This window comes from Anguilla rostrata, chromosome 2 (genome assembly GCF_018555375.3).
Source record: "Anguilla rostrata isolate EN2019 chromosome 2, ASM1855537v3, whole genome shotgun sequence".
In the NCBI taxonomy this organism is placed as follows: Eukaryota; Metazoa; Chordata; class Actinopteri; order Anguilliformes; family Anguillidae; genus Anguilla; species Anguilla rostrata.
The window spans coordinates 48,870,855-48,889,271 of record NC_057934.1 but is presented as its reverse complement, the minus strand read 5'-3'; the positions used below and the strand labels follow the sequence as shown (position 1 = coordinate 48,889,271).

The 18,417-nt window shown below is 40.3% G+C and overlaps 2 protein-coding genes across 2 annotated transcripts in view; one reads left to right on the top strand and one right to left on the bottom strand.

The window, feature by feature from the left end:
- LOC135248280 (cytoplasmic phosphatidylinositol transfer protein 1-like) overlaps positions 1–10,340 on the top strand; it is a 46,285-nt gene extending 35,945 nt beyond the window's left edge. The window contains exons 12-13 of the mRNA XM_064322742.1: positions 2,830–2,893; positions 8,562–10,340. Of these exons, the coding sequence (XP_064178812.1) occupies positions 2,830–2,893; positions 8,562–8,827 (330 nt within the window). The 3' untranslated portion in view covers positions 8,828–10,340. The remainder of the gene's footprint in view (positions 1–2,829; positions 2,894–8,561) is intronic.
- A 98-nt stretch (positions 10,341–10,438) lies between these two features.
- Positions 10,439–17,887, bottom strand: zgc:153896 (uncharacterized protein LOC569930 homolog). Its single transcript, XM_064322741.1, has 5 exons — positions 17,615–17,887; positions 13,492–13,637; positions 12,644–13,273; positions 11,807–12,041; positions 10,439–10,880 (listed from the first exon to the last, which is right to left on the bottom strand). Exons 1-5 carry the CDS (start codon positions 17,865–17,867, stop codon positions 10,804–10,806), a joined length of 1,341 nt encoding a protein of 446 aa, XP_064178811.1. The 5' UTR covers positions 17,868–17,887; the 3' UTR covers positions 10,439–10,803.
- Positions 17,888–18,417: the final 530 nt, after the last annotated feature.

Genomic DNA, 18,417 nt, shown 5'->3' with positions numbered 1-18,417 from the left:
TGGATGCACAGCTCTCGGGAGACCGAACAGCGTCCGGCGCTAAAAGTGAAACAGAAAACATCTGCCAGAGGTTCTCGGGAATACAAATCAAGGAAATGTTTAAAGAATGAAATCAGCTCTGTGCTTTTTGCTGGGGGACCCGCAGCAGGCTCCCGTCCAAAGTGCCGTGAGTCACCACATGGCCTTTAACAGGATGGCGATAGATGGATGCTAATCCATTTTGTACACAGACTGCATGCGGACAATTGGATTCCCGTTTTGAAATAATGAGGTCGCTGTCAGTGTGATCAGCTTTGCTGCAGTGTGTGATTTACAGTGCTTTCTTGATGACACACACAACTTTGGTGAGAGCTTGGTTGCAGGTTGTTTGATAAATTGAGATGGGACAGATGCCCAACGTGGCTGTAAATCTTTAATATTCAAGAGATTGTGAATAAAGTAATTCTCTCTCAAACCTTTTGGTTTTGGCCATCGGAAATATTTAATATTTGACAGAGCTCACGTTAAGGGAAGCTGTAGCCGGTGTTAGAAAATAATGAATGATTTTACCTTTCAATTGTGATTGTTTTATCATGTGAATAACTTTCAGTTGTGCGTAAAAAAGCCTGTAGAATTAGGCCATATATTACAATCCTACATCTCCCAGTGCTGGAAAAGTAAATTCTGGGTTTTAACTTTTTTTTTTTTTAAACTTGATGCATCAGGAGTGGATTTTTATTCAGTAGTACTGTCTGAGTTTATGGTTCTAATCTTTCAGCTTTCAGTGACTTGTGGAGGTACTTAAATTGTCCTTGTTGTATTCACATTTTTAGAAAACTCAACTGCAATTTTTTCTCTGTATTGCTGGTGAAAACGCAACTAATTATTTTGTCTATGACATTATTACCTCGTATTTCTTGCTGGATCACAGTCTGAAATAAAAAATCTGGTGTTTAAAAGATAAATATAACTTTGGGGCATTCTGTATGTGGACTGTGATCAAACTAAACCGTGTTGCGTGTATAGAGGTAGGTGCAAATTTGCCCAGAGAGTCAGTCCGATTGGGAATAAGCAGGTGGATCTGATTTTACACTTGTTTGTCTGCATCAGGAGTGCTGCATATTCCCATGCTGTGAACTGAAAAATTGTGAAATTTAGAGGTTGGAGAGCATGGGGAACGTGCCTTGTGTACGCCATTGCATGACTTCGGGGGAAACTGGGACTTTGATTCATGATCATTGCATGAGTCTTGCCCCCCCGGGACCTATGCCTTATTCATCTTCTCGCTCCCCGGGTTGTGCCAGCCTGCCCTGCCGCTCATGCAGGCCACTTCAAAGTGACCACCTCCCGTCCAATCCCGGTCACCCGCTCCACCTCTGCTCAGACGGGTAGGTGTGCTGAAACAAGGCCAGGACAGTGATTAAACGGCAGGGGAAGTCGCTACGCCGCGTGTGGAGGCGGCACAGGTCGCCTCACAATGAGCCCTGAGCACGGTACCATGAGGAGGTGTGAAAATGAGAGGCTATTTTTAGTCCTCCTTCACATCCCCTGCAATCTCAGGACTGCTGCTGCTGCATCAGGTACAGGAGCCACTCCTGTACACTGCGCTCCATGTAGCTACACGCAGGAACAGGTCATTTGGTAGCTCCAGGCTTTAGGGCAGGACCGTTGCATATTCTACCAGTAATAACGTGCATTCTCGGTTTTAAAGGCATTTTGAGTATTTTTGAATATCTGTTACTTGGTGTCTTATTGGTCATGAAGTCGCTTGCGATTGTTTATCAAAGAAGCACAAGGATCTTTGCAGTGGCCCATACTGTCTTGCCTCTGTGTACTGTGCTTTCTTTAACATGGTCATAGAGAACTGAGCCTTATCAGACCTTTATTGTGCTTGTTTGGAATGAGAACTTGATGCACATGCCTCTCACCAATTAACAGTACAGCAAAGGACAGCCTGTACTTTGTTTTATTGCATTGCTGAAAGAAATGTCACAGAGAAATATGGCCAGTCAAAAGTCTTGCGTTGGAAAGAATGAGCAGTTCTGCTGCTAAAACGGTTTCCGCACTGATAATTGCAGATGGTGTATATTAATAAAAATGCTCTGATATTTATAACCACTGCCACATAAGCACTACAGTGTTTGCTTGTGTATTTCTATATACAGAAGTAGATGTGTGTGTTACCAACTTCCGTCTTCAAATTTGGGAAATTACAGAATACATAAGGATGCAGAAGGAAATTTTACTGTTAGATGTGCTTACACCAAAGTCCAGCTTCACCACCTCTCACAATAGCACACTCAGATACGTTCTTTTTGGAAGAACATTCAGAATTTGTGGCCAGACTGATTCTTCTGTCTGCAGAATAAACAGTTTTGATGTGCTGATTCCAGTCATAATGAAAAGGGGTGATCTGTGTGCATTTTTATTAGTTTAGTAAACACAGCATTTTTCTACCGCATAGCATACAGCTGCAGAAGCCACTGATTCTGCATGCTTTGTTTCCTATCTTTGATGAGTTGTTCACAGCTTATCAATGTTTGATGTGTGACCTATTAAAAAATGGTGTCAAAATTAAGAAAAGGTGTGTTTTACACAAAAACCCATTAAGCCAGACACTTGATCTGGTTGTGTGAGACTTGGGGTATATATGGGATGGTGTTGACTTCCATTTTCCAGTATGAAAGCTCCTTTAATAGCCCTGTATCTCACAACTTTGGTTCTACAGCTACTCACACATAGTCCTACAGGTTACTTACACATAGTCCTGCCTGTTGACTCACCTCTGTAGTTGGGTGGTTTAGTTAAGGACTAATATGGGAACTATCTTGCTCTGTCCTGTTTTCTCAGGTCATCAGGGACATCTTGTTGGTGGGACACCGGCAAGCTTTCGCGTGGGTTGATGAGTGGTATGGTAAGTCACTAGTTGTCTTTTTTTAATGACCTGCTATCTTTTCAACTTTATGAACTGGGATTAATAATTTATTCTTGTGGAACTGAAAGGAGGCGACAGGATAATTATCCATTTATCCATGTATTTTATCCAACTGAGCCCAAAACCAGTCAAGATCAGGGATGGCCATGCATGCTACACATAATTGCTCACTGACAAAGACGACCAAGGAATTAACCAGTTGCCAATGTTTTAAACTGAGATATGGGCTTTGGAGACATTCAAGAGAGTTTGCTTTGGTGCATCCAATTATCAATGGTCAGTTATTAAGCAAACAATTATCAGTTGTGTTGAAGAAGGTGCAGCTAATTTACTCGTCTAAATTTGCCAGTGTTTCTGTAAGGGAAGCTGAGTTATAGACGGAGTTTATTGTAACTAAACAGTTTTTATTGTAGGTAAACAACATATATAACTATTTCATCATTTTCTATCCCCTTGATGTTTCTTCTCCAGGTGTTCATCCCAGCCATTGTTTTATTTTAACACTGAAAGCTTTTAACGGTTGTGCCTTCTGTTCGGAGTGTCTCCACCTTTCCTTTTAGGTGCTAGTCTAACCTAGAAAACTGACCCCGAGTTTGTTTTATTAAATCTTTTTCTGTTTTTTAGGTGTTTGAAATGTGTCTAATGTGTCTTTGCTACTAACAGGCACAATGGATTGACATGCTGTAGCTGTTTCTTGTTAATATTTCATAACCAATTTCTCAGTTTTTCTTCATAGTGCTCTAGGTATTAGCTCCTGGCTGCCTTACGCAATACTCTATTTCCTTTCTAACCTCACTAACAATTGTTCAGACTAAGCTTCCTGCTGCTCAGCCTTTCTCTGCAGGTGCTGCTGTCTGTGCATGAGTCAAAATGGTTGCATCACAGTTTAGGCACTTTGATGACATGAAAGATGGGGATACTATTGAGTCTTGGGCCATTGTACTGTTGAAAAAAGAAAAAAGAAATCTTTTATGGTCTTCGTGAAAATGGAGGGACATAAAGGAAATGTTCTTTATTTCTCAAAGTTTTCTTTCCATAATGTTTTTTTTCCGCCTGGGTCTGGCCCTGAACTCCACTATTTTAGATTTGCAATCAGGTAGTTCAATGTGGTTAAAGTACACATTCTCAGCTTTTATTAAAAGGGACATTAATGGTTTCACCATGTAGAAATGATAGCATTTTTATACATAGTCCCCCATTTCAGGGCACCATAATGTTAGATAAAATATTAATGTTATGTAAATGAAAGTAGCCATGTTTCATACTTAAACATATCCTGCTTGAATGGGAGCCATAGACATCACCAGGTGTTGAGTACTTTACCTGGTGATGCTCTGCCAAACCTGTACTGCGGCCATCTTCAGCTCCTGCTTGTCTCGGGGGCTGGTTGCCTTAAGTTTTCCTGGTTTGGGCTTTGAAAAACTCCTCCTGTTGCTTTTGCAGTGTGCTTGGGATCACTGTCTTGTTGTAGGATGGCTTTGGAGACATTTGTTTTAACTTGAGCTCATAAGATGCTTCTGTACACACAATTGATTCTGCTGCTGCTATCAGCAGGTATGTCATCAGTGAAGACATTACCTATGGCCAACATGCATGCCCAAACTATAACACCCCGTCATCATGCTTCACAGATGAGGGGGTGCTCTGGATCTTGGGCAGTTGCTTTTCCTCACATTGCTGTAGCCATCACTCTGATACAAATGCATCCTGGTCTCATCTGTCCACAAGACCTTTTGCCAGAACTCTGCAGGCTCTTTTAGGTACTTCCTAAGGTACTTCTTATCAAACTGTTACCTGGCCATCCTGTTTTTGCAGCTAACTCTAGTGGTTTGCATTTTGTAGTGTAGCCTCTGTAGTTTACATTTACATTTACATTACATTCATTTGGCAGACGCTTTTATCCAAAGCGACGTACAAAAAAGTGCATTTCATGATCGTAGACAACTGCTGAACACGGGTTCAGTAAGGTACAATTACTTATTTTGTACAGCTATTTCTAGCCGAGAACAATGAACACTATTCTGGTCTAACATCTGCAAAGCCAACTAGGCAGAAGAATAAGCTACAATATTAGGACAAATACAAATTACCAAGAAGTGCAGGGATGGGGCAACATGTAACAAGTGACAGGAAAAAGGGTTTTTTTTAATTTTTTTAAAAATATTATACAGCGTGGTGGTGGTTAGTCTAGGTATAGTCTGAAGAGATGAGTCTTCAGGCCACGGCGGAAGATGGGCAGTGAGGGGGAGGTTCGGAGAGGGACGGGGAGTTTGTTCCACCACTGGGGAGCTAGGGTGGAGAAGCTCTGTGATCCCTTTGGGCGGGTGGGAGGGGTTACAAGGCGTGTTCCTGAAGTCTTTTGCGGGCCGTAGTTACTGACACATCCATGCCTGACTCTTGAAGAGTGTTTCTGATCTGTTGGACAGGTGTTAAAGCGTTTTACTTTATTATGATGGGAATTCTTCTGTGTTTAACTATAGAGGTGGTCCTTGTCTTACCAGACACTTTGGGATTACTGAACTCACCAGTGCTCTCTTTCTTCTTAATGATGTTCCGAACATTTTTTTTTGCTAAATCTAAGTTTTGGCATTTGTCTATGATTGTTTTTTATTTGCCAGCCTCATTATGGCTTCCTTGACTTTCATTAGCACAACTCTGATCCTCATGTTGACAGACACAAATAACAGACTCCATAGGCAATCGAAAACCTAGAATCAAGACTAGATACTGAAAGCTGTCTTATACCTGCACTAAGGAAACAATTGAACACACCTGACTGATGAGAAACACCGGTGAAGCCATTTGTCCCAAACATTATGGTGCCCTGAAATGGGGGGGACTATGTATAAAGCCTGCTATAATTTCTACATACTGAAACCAGAGTCAAATGTATAAAAACTCCCTTTAATGAATGCAGAGAATGTGCTCTTTAACCACAGTTGTTTAATTACAAATCTAAAATTGTGGAGTACAGTGCCAAATCAAGGAAAAATGCCAAAACATCATAGTGCTCACTGAATATTCAGGTTTCAGTGGCGAGAGTTTCTGCGAGGCACGTATCCCCCCCATATTCAGTGGCACGTAATGGTTTTTATGTAAAGCACACCAAGCAGGGTGACATTAGTTTATCTGATCTGGACAAGAGCCATGGGAAAGTTCCCTGTGGCATTTGGAGAAATTTGTTTTCAGTTTGTCAACAAATATTTTGAGGGTAAGGTGATACAACGACTTGGACTGGGGGGGTAGGGATCCGTGTGATATTAACGCCTGCTGTGATCTGGCATTGGGGATGCAGGCCAGGATACTCCAAAATAACTCTGTGGTGGGATATGGGGAAAGAAAGCACCAGCAGGACAGTACAGCGATCCTGTCCAGTAACAGCCCCCAAATTACTGCAGAATATTATAATTGTTGGTTTTTTTCTTTCAGTCTGTTGGTCGTTTTTAATTGCTTTTCAGTTTAGTCCTGGCTACAGAGCTATGTTTCAGAGCAAAGAAAATGGCTTCATATATATTCAAGATTATTTTGTTGTGGAACAACGGGTGTCATCAAGAATGATAGATTTATAGTGAAATTACTTAATGGTCTGAACATAAAAAACACTAAAATGTTTTGAATGCAGAACACTCATATTTTGTTAGGTTCTTTCTTTTTATATTTGGCATTATAAGTCTATATAAATCTGTTCTCATTGGCATATTTATTTATTTCCAGACTCTTTATTTCCTAACTCTTTATAACTGAATATCATCTTCAAATTGATGCCTTTGTTGTTCAGATATTGATGAAATGTTCCATGCATACTCAACGTGCCTTGTATTATTTTGTGCACAAGTGGTACAAATATGATGGCATGAAAGTGTTCAGCAAAGACAATGATTATGCACACAAGAGAATATTAACTGATGGAGGGATTAACTGACTCTTCCTAACAGCCATAATTTCATACTACCTGTCGAAGTGGAATAGGGAGTCGGTAAACAAACACTTCCAGACACCACACTTGGAAGACAGTCTGCAATCTTTGAAAGGTTATATACTGTAGAACTGCCTTGACTGAAACTAACTTGACAACAGTATACCCAAATGAACCTGCATTCCCTATACCGTAGTACATTAATTGGCCACACTTCCATTTTACATTATACATTTCCTCAGAGACCACAGGAACCAGAGTCTGCAATGCTAATATGCTCTATACTGTTGAACTGCCCTATGACTCGGTTGTTTTATGTGGATGTTTAGTCAGTGGATGAGACGTCATTGGTTGTACCATTTTCATGTGCACCCTCATAACTCTTCAAAAAAAAAAAAATACAAAAATTCCTTGAATGAAAAAAAATCTCTTTTTAGAATAGCGAATGGTCCTATTGAGAGAATGAATGATTGAGCTTTTTCATTATTACTTTTGGGGACAGTCTTTCAGTGAGATACAAAAGGGCTTTGAAGTAAACTCATATTTGGAATTTTTTCATGCGCATCAAATGCTTGAAAACATTTTTTTTTAAGCTTTTCACCTGATAAGATGAGCATTTTGCACCTGTAATAATTGTGCTATTCTAAGTTCTTGCGCAGAGGGCTTTGGTCCAGTCATCTGTCATTTTTTAAAGATTTTACCCTGTTGCCTCACAAAGCCCTTTACTGTCTTCTACTGGAAGTGATTGGCAATGGCAGAACTGCACAGTTTCTCTTCAGATGCAGTCAGTATTTTACATGGGATTATTCACTCTATATATAAAGGCGTGGCCCTCCCTTGTTTGCCACAAGCAGGCTACAGTGTACAAGTGGATAATGTCCCCCTTTCCACAGCTATGACTCTGGAGGATGTGCGTAAGTTCGAGAATCAGATGCACGTGGCCACAAACCAAAAGCTTGGATGCCAAGAGACATAGCAGAGATCCTGCAAATGTATGTTTTCCTTTTTCTTTCATTTATTTTTCAATGTTTGGAATTTATCCTTGAGTTTTAACTGATTATTGTTTCTATTGCTGTTGCAGAAATGGTTAGTGGTGATGGGTAAGGTGTTAACAGCATTATCAACCAGGAAGTATACTGTAGGTCTGTATTTATGTGGACTGATTGAACGTGATTATGTGGCTTATACTGCCAGCTACTGGTGGAAGATGGATGGCCTATACCCGCAGCATGTGTAATTCAGAATAATGTGTTGGTTCTTTTATGCTCATGTCTACAGGAATGAAGATGGAAAAGAAAGTAAAACTAAACATAAATGTGTATTTTTTTCCCCATTGTGCTTTAAATTACTCCCACAGGTACTGAGAGCTGGTGCTAGCATCTTAAACCATTGTCCCAAATATGTGCTCCCAGTCTTACTTGGTAGTCCCTTTGTTTTTATGTAGCATTTTCTCTGCTTGATGTCCATGAGTAGCTTTGAATGGGAACTACCATAATCAACTGAATCATTACTCGAAACCCTTTTATTGCAATTCAAACATTTTCATTTAACAATGTGCAAAACAAAGTGCAGTGTGATTTGCAATGTTTATCCCCGAGCCTGACCGCAGTTGAAAGATGTGTCTTATGATAGCCAGTGAAGTACAACATGCCAAAAGCAGGGATTATCAGAAATGCAGCTGAAGGTGCAGCATTGATTTTTGTCCATATCTCCTCCATTTCCTGGGGTCAGACATGACCATGGACGAGGTGAGGGAGTACGAGCGGAACACTCAAGAAGCCACCAACGAGAAGATCGGCCTGGTGACGCCCACCATCTCCATCCACGAGGTGTCGCACACGGCCACCACCCGCAGCGCGCCAGCCAGCGCCCCGTCCACGCCCGTCAACGGAGACCCGCCCGAATTCCTCAGCGTGCCCAAGGATCGCCCCCGGAAGACGTCCGCCCCAGAGACTCTGACCCTCCCGGAGCTGCGGGAACGGACGCTTCCTAAATAACATTCCCACACGCGCACACTCCACTTTCCCCACCTCCTTTTCTCTTTCTTGTCTTTCAGCACATTGAGTGCAGGCTAATAAGCTATTGGTCATCAGTCTTTGCGTTTGCCCCTCCCCGTTGTGCTCCTGAAAAGCCTTGGTTTTGTTTCCATCTTTAGGCTTAGCTGAGCTGCAAGATGACCTGGACATGCATGTGCAGATGACTGGCTAACATTTATTTTATTGATTTTATCTGTCATGTAAATTACTGCGGAAACTGTGTTTAAAAATAACTTCAGGTGGTATTTAGGGGTAAATATTCAGCCCGGGATGCGTTCTGTACTGCTGCTTGAAATCAGATTGAGAGAGAAGTATCATTTTTTTTAATGCTGTCTCAATGCTGATGACTTTGAAGTCAAACTTCTGAACAAAGCGTCTTGATTTATGGAAATGCATGGCTTTTCCTAGACTATTATTATCCACCTTTAGAAGATAATGGAGAAATGCCAAGTAAAGAGAACCGCATTAAATATTGTTTAAAGGCTTCATTTTAAAACCTGTGTTATTGTCTTCTGCTACTCTGGCAACGTAATGATGCATGCTCTCGGACGCTGAAGGTTTTCGTTTTTTGACAAAATCTTGAGAGACTGGAAGAGAGATGTTGATCTCCCTCATTTGAGAAAGTGAAACCACTGAACCACATTTAATGATTTAAGAATATTTAAAATGCGCACACTTCTGTGGACTTCTTTCATGGATGAATGTTTTCGGCACATTACACACTTCTATGTGAAATTCTCAAAGGTAATCCAATTTGAAAATGGCATTTCAATTTGCAGCATCATATCATAAGGTCGCAGATGAGGTCATGCTTTCGAAATGGACTTGCTGGCACACTCACTTGGCATTTTACTATTTGAAGTCAAGTCATTTATACGTAATTGCAATTGGACATGGTTTTCTGTGAATTAATGTCACCGTGGGGAAAAATTGAATTTCTCATTAAAGTTGAAGCTATGACATTTAGCTGAACTGTTTAGCAGTGATGTCCACAGACTGTGTTGTGATGCGGTGATACTCTTTTTTTCCAGTTTACTCATTTTTTGGATATCAATTTTTTTTAATATGATGTATTTAATTTCATCATGAAGAGAAGAAAATGTTACTTTCCAAACCGGGATATGAATGTAGGAACAAGAATGTGCACACAGTTTAGCCGACTTGTCTTATTTTCATACATCTCTCTGAGCATCATAACCTTTCAGGAATATGTGATTGCACAAACAGTGATCACACCACCTTAACCAGAATCCCCTTATGAACAAGAACTGTAGAAAGATGTCTGCGCAGCATCTACTGCGTTGCTGTTTGAATGATTAACGTCACTGGTCTTTGTGGGTCTAGCATGATTTGCATACCAATCACAGCTATGAGCTACTGTACATGTACCTTCTGTGTGTCCATACCCTTTTCAAGCTGGGAAGTACTGGCTAACAAAATAAAGTTCCAAAACGACAAAGTCATTTTAACAATCCTTGTTGTCCGGAGTCTTGTGTTTGTGTTGACTGTGAAGGGTGGAAATGCATATTACTGCAAGTGCAGGACACTATGCAACATATAGCGCAGCTTAACTTATGTTGTAACAAAACTTTATTGATGAAATAGTGCATTATGGTATGCAGTACAATAAATAAGACATTAAAGGCCTTTTGTTGAAGAGACGCTTAAAAAATATGTGAAAATGTCTTCAGTTTCTAATTACAATACTTTTTTTGTCTTTTTTTTCACTGTGATACAACAGTTGGGACTTTTGATGTTGAAATAAACAGGTCACAGGGGTTCAGGAATTATATTTGCATACATCACAAAGGTTCAGGAATTGTAAGCAAGATTTTCCATTTAGGAGCCAGCTTGCAGCATATTATCGTGTACATTGCATGTTTCCACTGCAGTCTACTGTGTTCAGACTGCACTATATTTGTGCGGCACATAAATGACTACATCTGAAGAAGGAGGTAAAAGATCGTCGCTGCCACAAGGTTGTAAGACACATGATGTCTGCTTCCATTTGCACCTGGAAGAGAGAAACACAATCATCAGTGATGTCACCGCTTCTGCTCCAGGAACAACCTACTGAACAGTGTTTTTGTTTCTACCTCATCCTTATGGTAACATGATCCTTTTCCACCAGAGGAACCTTTTCCAGTACTTGGAACCTTTTTGAACTTCTACCTCCAGGAATCTAGGCTGATTTTGGTATCTCATCCCTTTTTTGAAGGGAGCTGCTTGCCAAATAAATGTAAGTAGCACTATTTTACACTTAAAGTGTCTTCCAAAACTAACTTTAAACTTGAATTCTGTGATCCAGGGATGGTCGTGGATCCAAGGCCAGCCGTAGAATTTTGGTGGCCCTAAGCAAATCTGTCCGAGCAGGGGTGGGGGGGTGCTGTTTGATTCTGTCGAGCGGGAGGGGGGGGTGGGGGGTTCGCTTGGTAAAATTCTTCTTCCATTACATTGTTATGAAATGTTTGGTTCCATTTAACAAATACCGCTAGTTCCGCGATAGGGGATGAATAACGTAATTGCTATAATAACGTTATTTACCTTAGATAAACATTGGATCGTGTGGCCCCCCTCATGGTCGTGTGGCCCCCCCTAGCGTTTGTGGCTCAAAACAACCGCATAGACCGTTTATGCCACGGGCCGGCCCTGCGTGGCCCTAAGCAATTACATATTGTGTTCATGTCAGCGGCTGGCCGTCAAGACCACTTTTCTTCTGCAGTGCACTGTTTTCAGATATCGCTACATTCTGACAGAATATTTGTTTGTCAGTGTCGTCGCTTGCACAAAGACATTAAAATAGTTCTTTATTGTGTGCTTAACTTTTTCATGAGGCAAGTCAAGTACCCACATGTGTATTTCTGGAACGAGGATTGGCAATAAATCATCAGGTATTGCAGGAGACTTACCGCTCCATTGCAAATGTTTAGGTGTCCTTACCAGAATTAGTGTCTGTGTCCTCCAGCATCCCCACTGTGAACGACAGAGAACCATTGTTTGGGGCAGGGGTCACCCCCAGTAGCTTGCACATCAGTGGGTAGATGTTGACACTGTCAAAAGGCTCAGCCAAGTAATTCTTCTTAAAGTCGGGGCCAAAAGCCCTGAAGATGGTTTTCATGTCCATCTCTCCATTGTGGAAGCCATGGTCTCCTTTGTTAACATAGAATATGAGTTGCTGCAAAGGTTTAAGTTGAATCCATGTGTTAACAGACATCTTTGTTTTCATTAGCATTCTCTCCACAAGATAGAAGCTGAACATAAGAAGCTGTTCTGACGGTTTAGATTACTTTTGTATAGATCACTGAGAATCACACTCTTTCCACATGGAATGTCTGAAGACACACATTCTGTATGGAATCCAAAATTGCCTGCTGGCATGTCAAATGTCACCTTTTGGCTTTCCTCTCACAAAATTATATTTTAGCTAAGGCAGATGTGTACTGTACATACTGGGAAACATGTCAGTGATGGGACAGCTGCAGCCATATAAAATTTGCAATGCCAGGTCAGTGACTCTCAAAACCTGCGTTTTTTACTCTTTTCAAGATACACAATAAAACATATACTAAAACTTAAACATAAAACTATGAACTAAATCAAATATTCACTGTAAATTGACTCGCATAAATGTATAAATAGTATGCTTAATTCCCAGTAAACATTGTTGTAAATGAAAGTGAATATATTACATTGCATTCATTTGGCAGACGCTTTTATCCAAAGCGACGTACAAAAAAATTCACACTTATAGTATGGAGGAAGAGATACTGAACCTACCGAGTTCAAGTTGAAGCCCAGATCACCAACGAGAACAATGGGTTGTATTCTACTGTTTTTGGCAATGTGGAAGCTTTCCGGAATCTCTTCTTTCTTGTATACTGTCAGATTGGGATGGGCGTTCACCAGGAGGTCATACACCTGCTGCTCTTTACCTACCTTTGGTTTGATCATGCCAAAACCGCCATAGTCAAGCAGGTCAAAATAGACAAAACCGTTATAGGGCTTGAGAAATTTTGAGAGTCTGATTTCATCCACTTCTGGTTTCTTCTTGACGGTGGTCATGCCATGGTCAGAAGTGATGATGACATTCAGGCGTTGAGTCAGGCCATACCGATCAATTGCCTCCAGCAGGTATCCAATAGTCCTGTCGATCTGTTTGACTATTTCCTTTCTGTCTGGGTGTTCTGGTCCTTTTGCGTGTCCAACCTTGTCAGGTTCCCCATAGTACAGCGTGACAAAGTCAAAGTTCTCCTTGGTGAACCAGCCCATGACAATGTCGATGTTCTCGCGCCACTCTGTTTCATTGGAGTCTGGGTGATCATAGGACTCGACCAAAGAACGGGTCACAGCCTGCCCGCTGTAATTGGCTCCACCTCCTGGATAGTGAAATGAGGCTGTTTTCAGGCCCTGAGGGAATAATAAGGGACATTGAAATTTCAATGAGCCATGTTTATCTTCGCCTACATGTGAATTTTTGACCATTACTTTAGATTTCTGCACGCTATCCTCTAGGTAAAATTCAGTCTGTCCTACTGTTCATCACCAGTCTAAGATTACAGTCATTTGACATTTTGTACTTTAGTGGATCATGTGGTGAAAGGCTGAGTGTGTTTAAAGCCGTTTACCTGCTCCTGAGCGGTAATCCACAGTGGCATGACCCCATTGTCCCACCATTCAGAACGATTCTGAGTGGCCTTATGAGTCAGTTTTAAGAGAGTTGTGGAGTTAAACATCATATTGTGCACCACACCGTGGTCTTCTGGCCATCTGCCTACAAGATCAGGATGCAGCAGAAATGAATTTGTGCTATTCAAATTTTATGAAGGCCATTTAAGTCACAACTTAAGTCAAATGCTGTTGTTTATACAAAATAAATGTGCACATATTTGAATAGTATGCACACAATCACAGTGTAAGATACCCCAGTCTCCATTCAGATATATATTTTTTCTGCCTTCAAATGGCCCTCTGCCAAGCTTGAATCAGATATGACATGTCTCACCCCCAAGTTCTAATGCAGTGAGATTAGCAGCCAATTGTAAACCTCTCAGTTGGGTCCTTTCTTATTAAAAGGCACAGTAAAGAGTAAAAGTAAATATTCAGTTGGTAAAGTAAACTTAATTTGCTCACCAGCAGGGGTCAGGAAAGTACCAAATTTTGTAGAAGTTGTTTGCCACTAGGTGGTGCAATTTTGTCAACAGTACATGTAAAGTCAAATTTATTAAAGTGCATTATCACCAACATGGTAATGATTAATTCTTTTTTGTGATGGTATTTTAAAAATAGAATGTTAATCCTTCAACCATACATCATCTGATCATCTGTTTGATTAAACTATTTTTCTAAAAGGTCAAGGCACAACACAATAATCTCTGTCCCAGTATTTAATATGGGCATATTCATTTGCATTTACATTAGGAAACTATTTCTTTTCACATATTACAGATTACTACACTGCTAGATTATTTTGTGCTCATATAAATCATTCGGGTTAGTAGCAAAAGCACAATAAAAACTTGAACATGGAATTTAGACACATGAGAACCACACACAGTACGACAGCAAAAGTGACTCACTTTCAGTTTATGTTTTCTGTTGTGTTAGGATTTAGGTAGATGTCTTGTCACATCTAATCAAAGTCCAAAGTGAAATACTGTGATCACTGCATGAAAGGTTCTTAGGCGCTACATGCATGCTTAATACATCATGTTGTTTCTAGGTTTGACAGATAATGAAAAAAGTCTCACAGAAACTTTCATTTACCTAAAGATGGTGAACTCTGTCTAGAGATTAACTGAATCCTCTATAATAGATGGTTTCTCATGTCTGGGATATTTTTAAAGAGTGCCATTCATCATAAATTTATGAGGGAGCATTTTAGTATGCAACCATTGGTTGCTTTCTGTTTACTTTTTTCTGTCAGAACCTAGAAAGATAGCTGGATGTGTGTTACATTACATTACATTACAGGCATTTAGCAGACGCTCTTATCCAGAGCGACTTACACAACTTTTTTACATAGCATTTTACATTGTATCCATTTATACAGCTGGATATATACTGAAGCAATTTCGGTTAAGTACCTTGCTCAAGGGTACAACGGCAGTGTCCTTACCCGGGAATCGAACCTGCGACCTTTCGGTTACAAGTCCAGTTCCTTACCCACTGTGCTACACTCCGTGCCATTTATTATTCCTCACAGTCATTTTGTATGAAAAGCAAATGATTAGAAAAAGAGAGAAAACTGAGAAATGATAAAAGAACGTCCAGGAAAATAATGTACATTCTTGATATTCCTCAGCAGAATAAAATACATTGATCTTTGTTTGAACAGCCATAAACAGGTGTAGTGTGCACAGATATCTGCTTCAAAGTTTTTGAGTAGAAATTTTATGGGACAGAATGCTTAGCCAGCACCGGCAATTAAGCTGAATCAGCAACTGACTGTTAGTCCTCTTTATCTTTCTTCAGAATGTGAGTGTAATGCAGTTGCTCACCAGGATGCTGTAATTAGACAGATAGGGCACTGTGTGCAGGAAACTCTCTAGCTTCCGACCTTTAAAAAAAGTATCTGTAGGATTACTGCTTAGACCATTGTTCTCCCAATTAGGTGCTAAGGTATAGCACCTATGAGCTTTGAGCCAGTTAGTGGAACATTATTTTGATTGTTGTTTTATAGCTACTGAGCTCTGCTGAATCTCTTATGTCGCAGGTTTTATGCAGACGACTCAGCATTTATAGACTCCTGTAGAGTCTGACTTTCCTGATTCTGATCATAATGAGGCAAAATAATTTGCTGCAATCTCATATCTGATACAGGGATAGAACGAAACAGACCATAAAGCCCCCCTTCCAAAAAACGGTAGGGCACTTAATTTATTTGCATCAACGGAATTATTCTCAGCTCTTATTTTTCCCTTGTTGGCTGCCCTTCTTGCCTCTGCCTCTCTACAGCAGGGGGCACAGTTTGCACCCAGTAAACCCTGATCTTAAGAGCAAAGACCTTGAAATGATCGCTGGTTAAAGTTCACACAGAATGACCAAACTGTTACATAAAGCCAATCTTGGTATACTGCAGGGCCAGAGAACAGCTCAGCTGTTGAAGAGTTCTCCTGTCAGCACTAAAAAGATGTGCCTTATATAGGCTTATCAAGGTCTTACAGGTGTTGCTGCAGTCAGATTTATTAAATTGACTCCTGATGTAGTTGTAAGTATGTGCACCTCTAAAGTCTGAGGGAAATCACAAGGGTGGAATTGTAAGGGATTCATTCACAAGGATGGCAATACATTTGAGGCTGCTTCAGTGATTTTTGTACTCAATGGTTGAGTATGAGATGTAGTGAAAATTATTTTAAAATGATGATGCATATGGCAATATAGGCAAATGTCAAAACTATTTTCAGTACAGTTCACAAGACCCAGGCAGAGGAAAATAACATTGCATTTGTATGGATGAAAACCTCTGGCTCAGCCATCAGAGCTACCTCATGCTGAACTGCAGAAAATGAAGGGAATAAATATAGGCTGGTGTGAAACCAAGTATTTGGCTTTACCAAGGGTGCACATAGCTAAATATTTGAATTAAAGAAGCTCCATTTCTGAAAAATCTTTATTCTGGGTATACAGTGCATTATAGTCACTGATGACTGTAGCATAGATTTTCCCCTGTTACATTCTCAGATATTAAAGATAGTTGCCATGGTGTGTTATGTAATAAAGACTGTTTCCCAGTGATGCCAGATGGCTAAGTGGACATGGGTAAATGTTTTACCAGGATACAAGCATTATGCCTTGTCATCATATGGTGTATCATATCATGGGTCTCTAAATTATGTCTCACATCCAAATTAAGATGTGTAAGGCCCATATTTTCCATAATTTTTCACAAACAGTTGGTAGGACTGTTTCCTCATAGCAGAAGGTCCTGGGTTTGAATCCTGACCTGGGCCTTTCTGTGTGGAGTTCACATTTTCTCCCCACCCATGTGGGGGCTTTTCTGGGCATTTCGGCTTCCTCCCCCAGTCCAAAGACATGCATGTAGGCTAATTTGAGACTCTAAATTGCCCATGGGTGTGATTGAGTGGTGTGTGTGCCCTGTGATAGATTGGAAACCTGTCCAGGGTGTGTTCCTGCCTCTCGCCCAATGCATGCTAGTATAGGCTCCAGCAACCTCCGCATCCCTGACCAGTATAAGCGGGTATTGATAATGGATGGAAGGATGTTTCTGAGTAATATTTGTTTGTAAAATACATTTAGGCTGACCGGATTGACTGAATCTACATAGTAAAAACAATTATGTTCAAATTGTATTTGTGCAATGCCAAGTTACCTGTGTCCAGAAACTCTCAGCATTCTGGAAGACCAAAATGCTCCCTATTTGTATAGCTGGCAAATCCTCAGTCATAGTTTTAAATGTTTGCTGCTTAAAATGTCAGCTTAACAATTCTTTCTTCTCTTTTGAGTTTTAACACTTTTTTTGAGGAATTACATTGGTATTTTAAATGTGTTGTGACTAAAATACATTTACATTTCTCACTGCACTGTATTAAGTATGCAGATTAAACAGCCATTCTGTATCAACACATGTTTGAACAGTCATTCACTGCATGAGGCAATGGCTTTCTGTTTTCACAGAGTGAAAATTAAACAGAGCCACTGAGGAAGACAGCTCAGACAGACAGTCACCGTAAGCAAGAAAGGAAAATGCACCATTCAGAGGAGACATGGAATGACATGGAAAAACCTTACCAGTGATGGTGGTGAAATGAGACGGGGAGGTCATGGTAATCATTGGTGGTGTGATGTACTTGGCTTTCACTCCTTCTTTTACCAGCTTGTCCATGTTTGGCGTGTCTACGTCCTGGTCATAATCCCATCTGAAGCCATCAAATGAGATGACCAGCAGCTTGTTGAAGGTCTTTTGCCCATCACTGTATAATGGCCTGCACTCAATGCTGTGGCTCAAAAGGATAGCTAATATGAATGCCAAGGCTAGCCTCATCCTTCCTTTCTGCCTGTCTCGGTCTGGCTTGCTCTAACATGGAGAGACTTGTGCTTTTATAGTCACTAAAGCCTATTGAGATAAGATCACGTGATATTTCAGATATACTGTATGTGACTGTTGAGGTGGAGATATCTGACATTTTTCCCAATGTTAGACCTTTATATATACAGTTAAATTCAAAACTATTGGGACAGCGACACAATTTTAGTTATTTTGGTTCTTTACTCCAGCATATTGTTTGAAATAAAACAATGAATATAAGGATCGAGTGCAGACCGCCAGCAAACCGTCTATTAATATGAGGGCATTTACATCCATATTAGGTGATCTGTGCAGGAATTACAGCCCTTTTTATACATAGTCCCTAATGTTAGCTAAAGTAATGGGACAAATGAAAATAATTTTGAATAAAGGCAAACTATGCCTTATTTAGCATGCATGCCATGCTTTTTTCATTTATTACTGTAGACATTTCCCTACAGCATAATAGGGTATAGAATAACAGGAATAATTACATTTATATACAAGTTGGCTTTTTTGTTTTGTT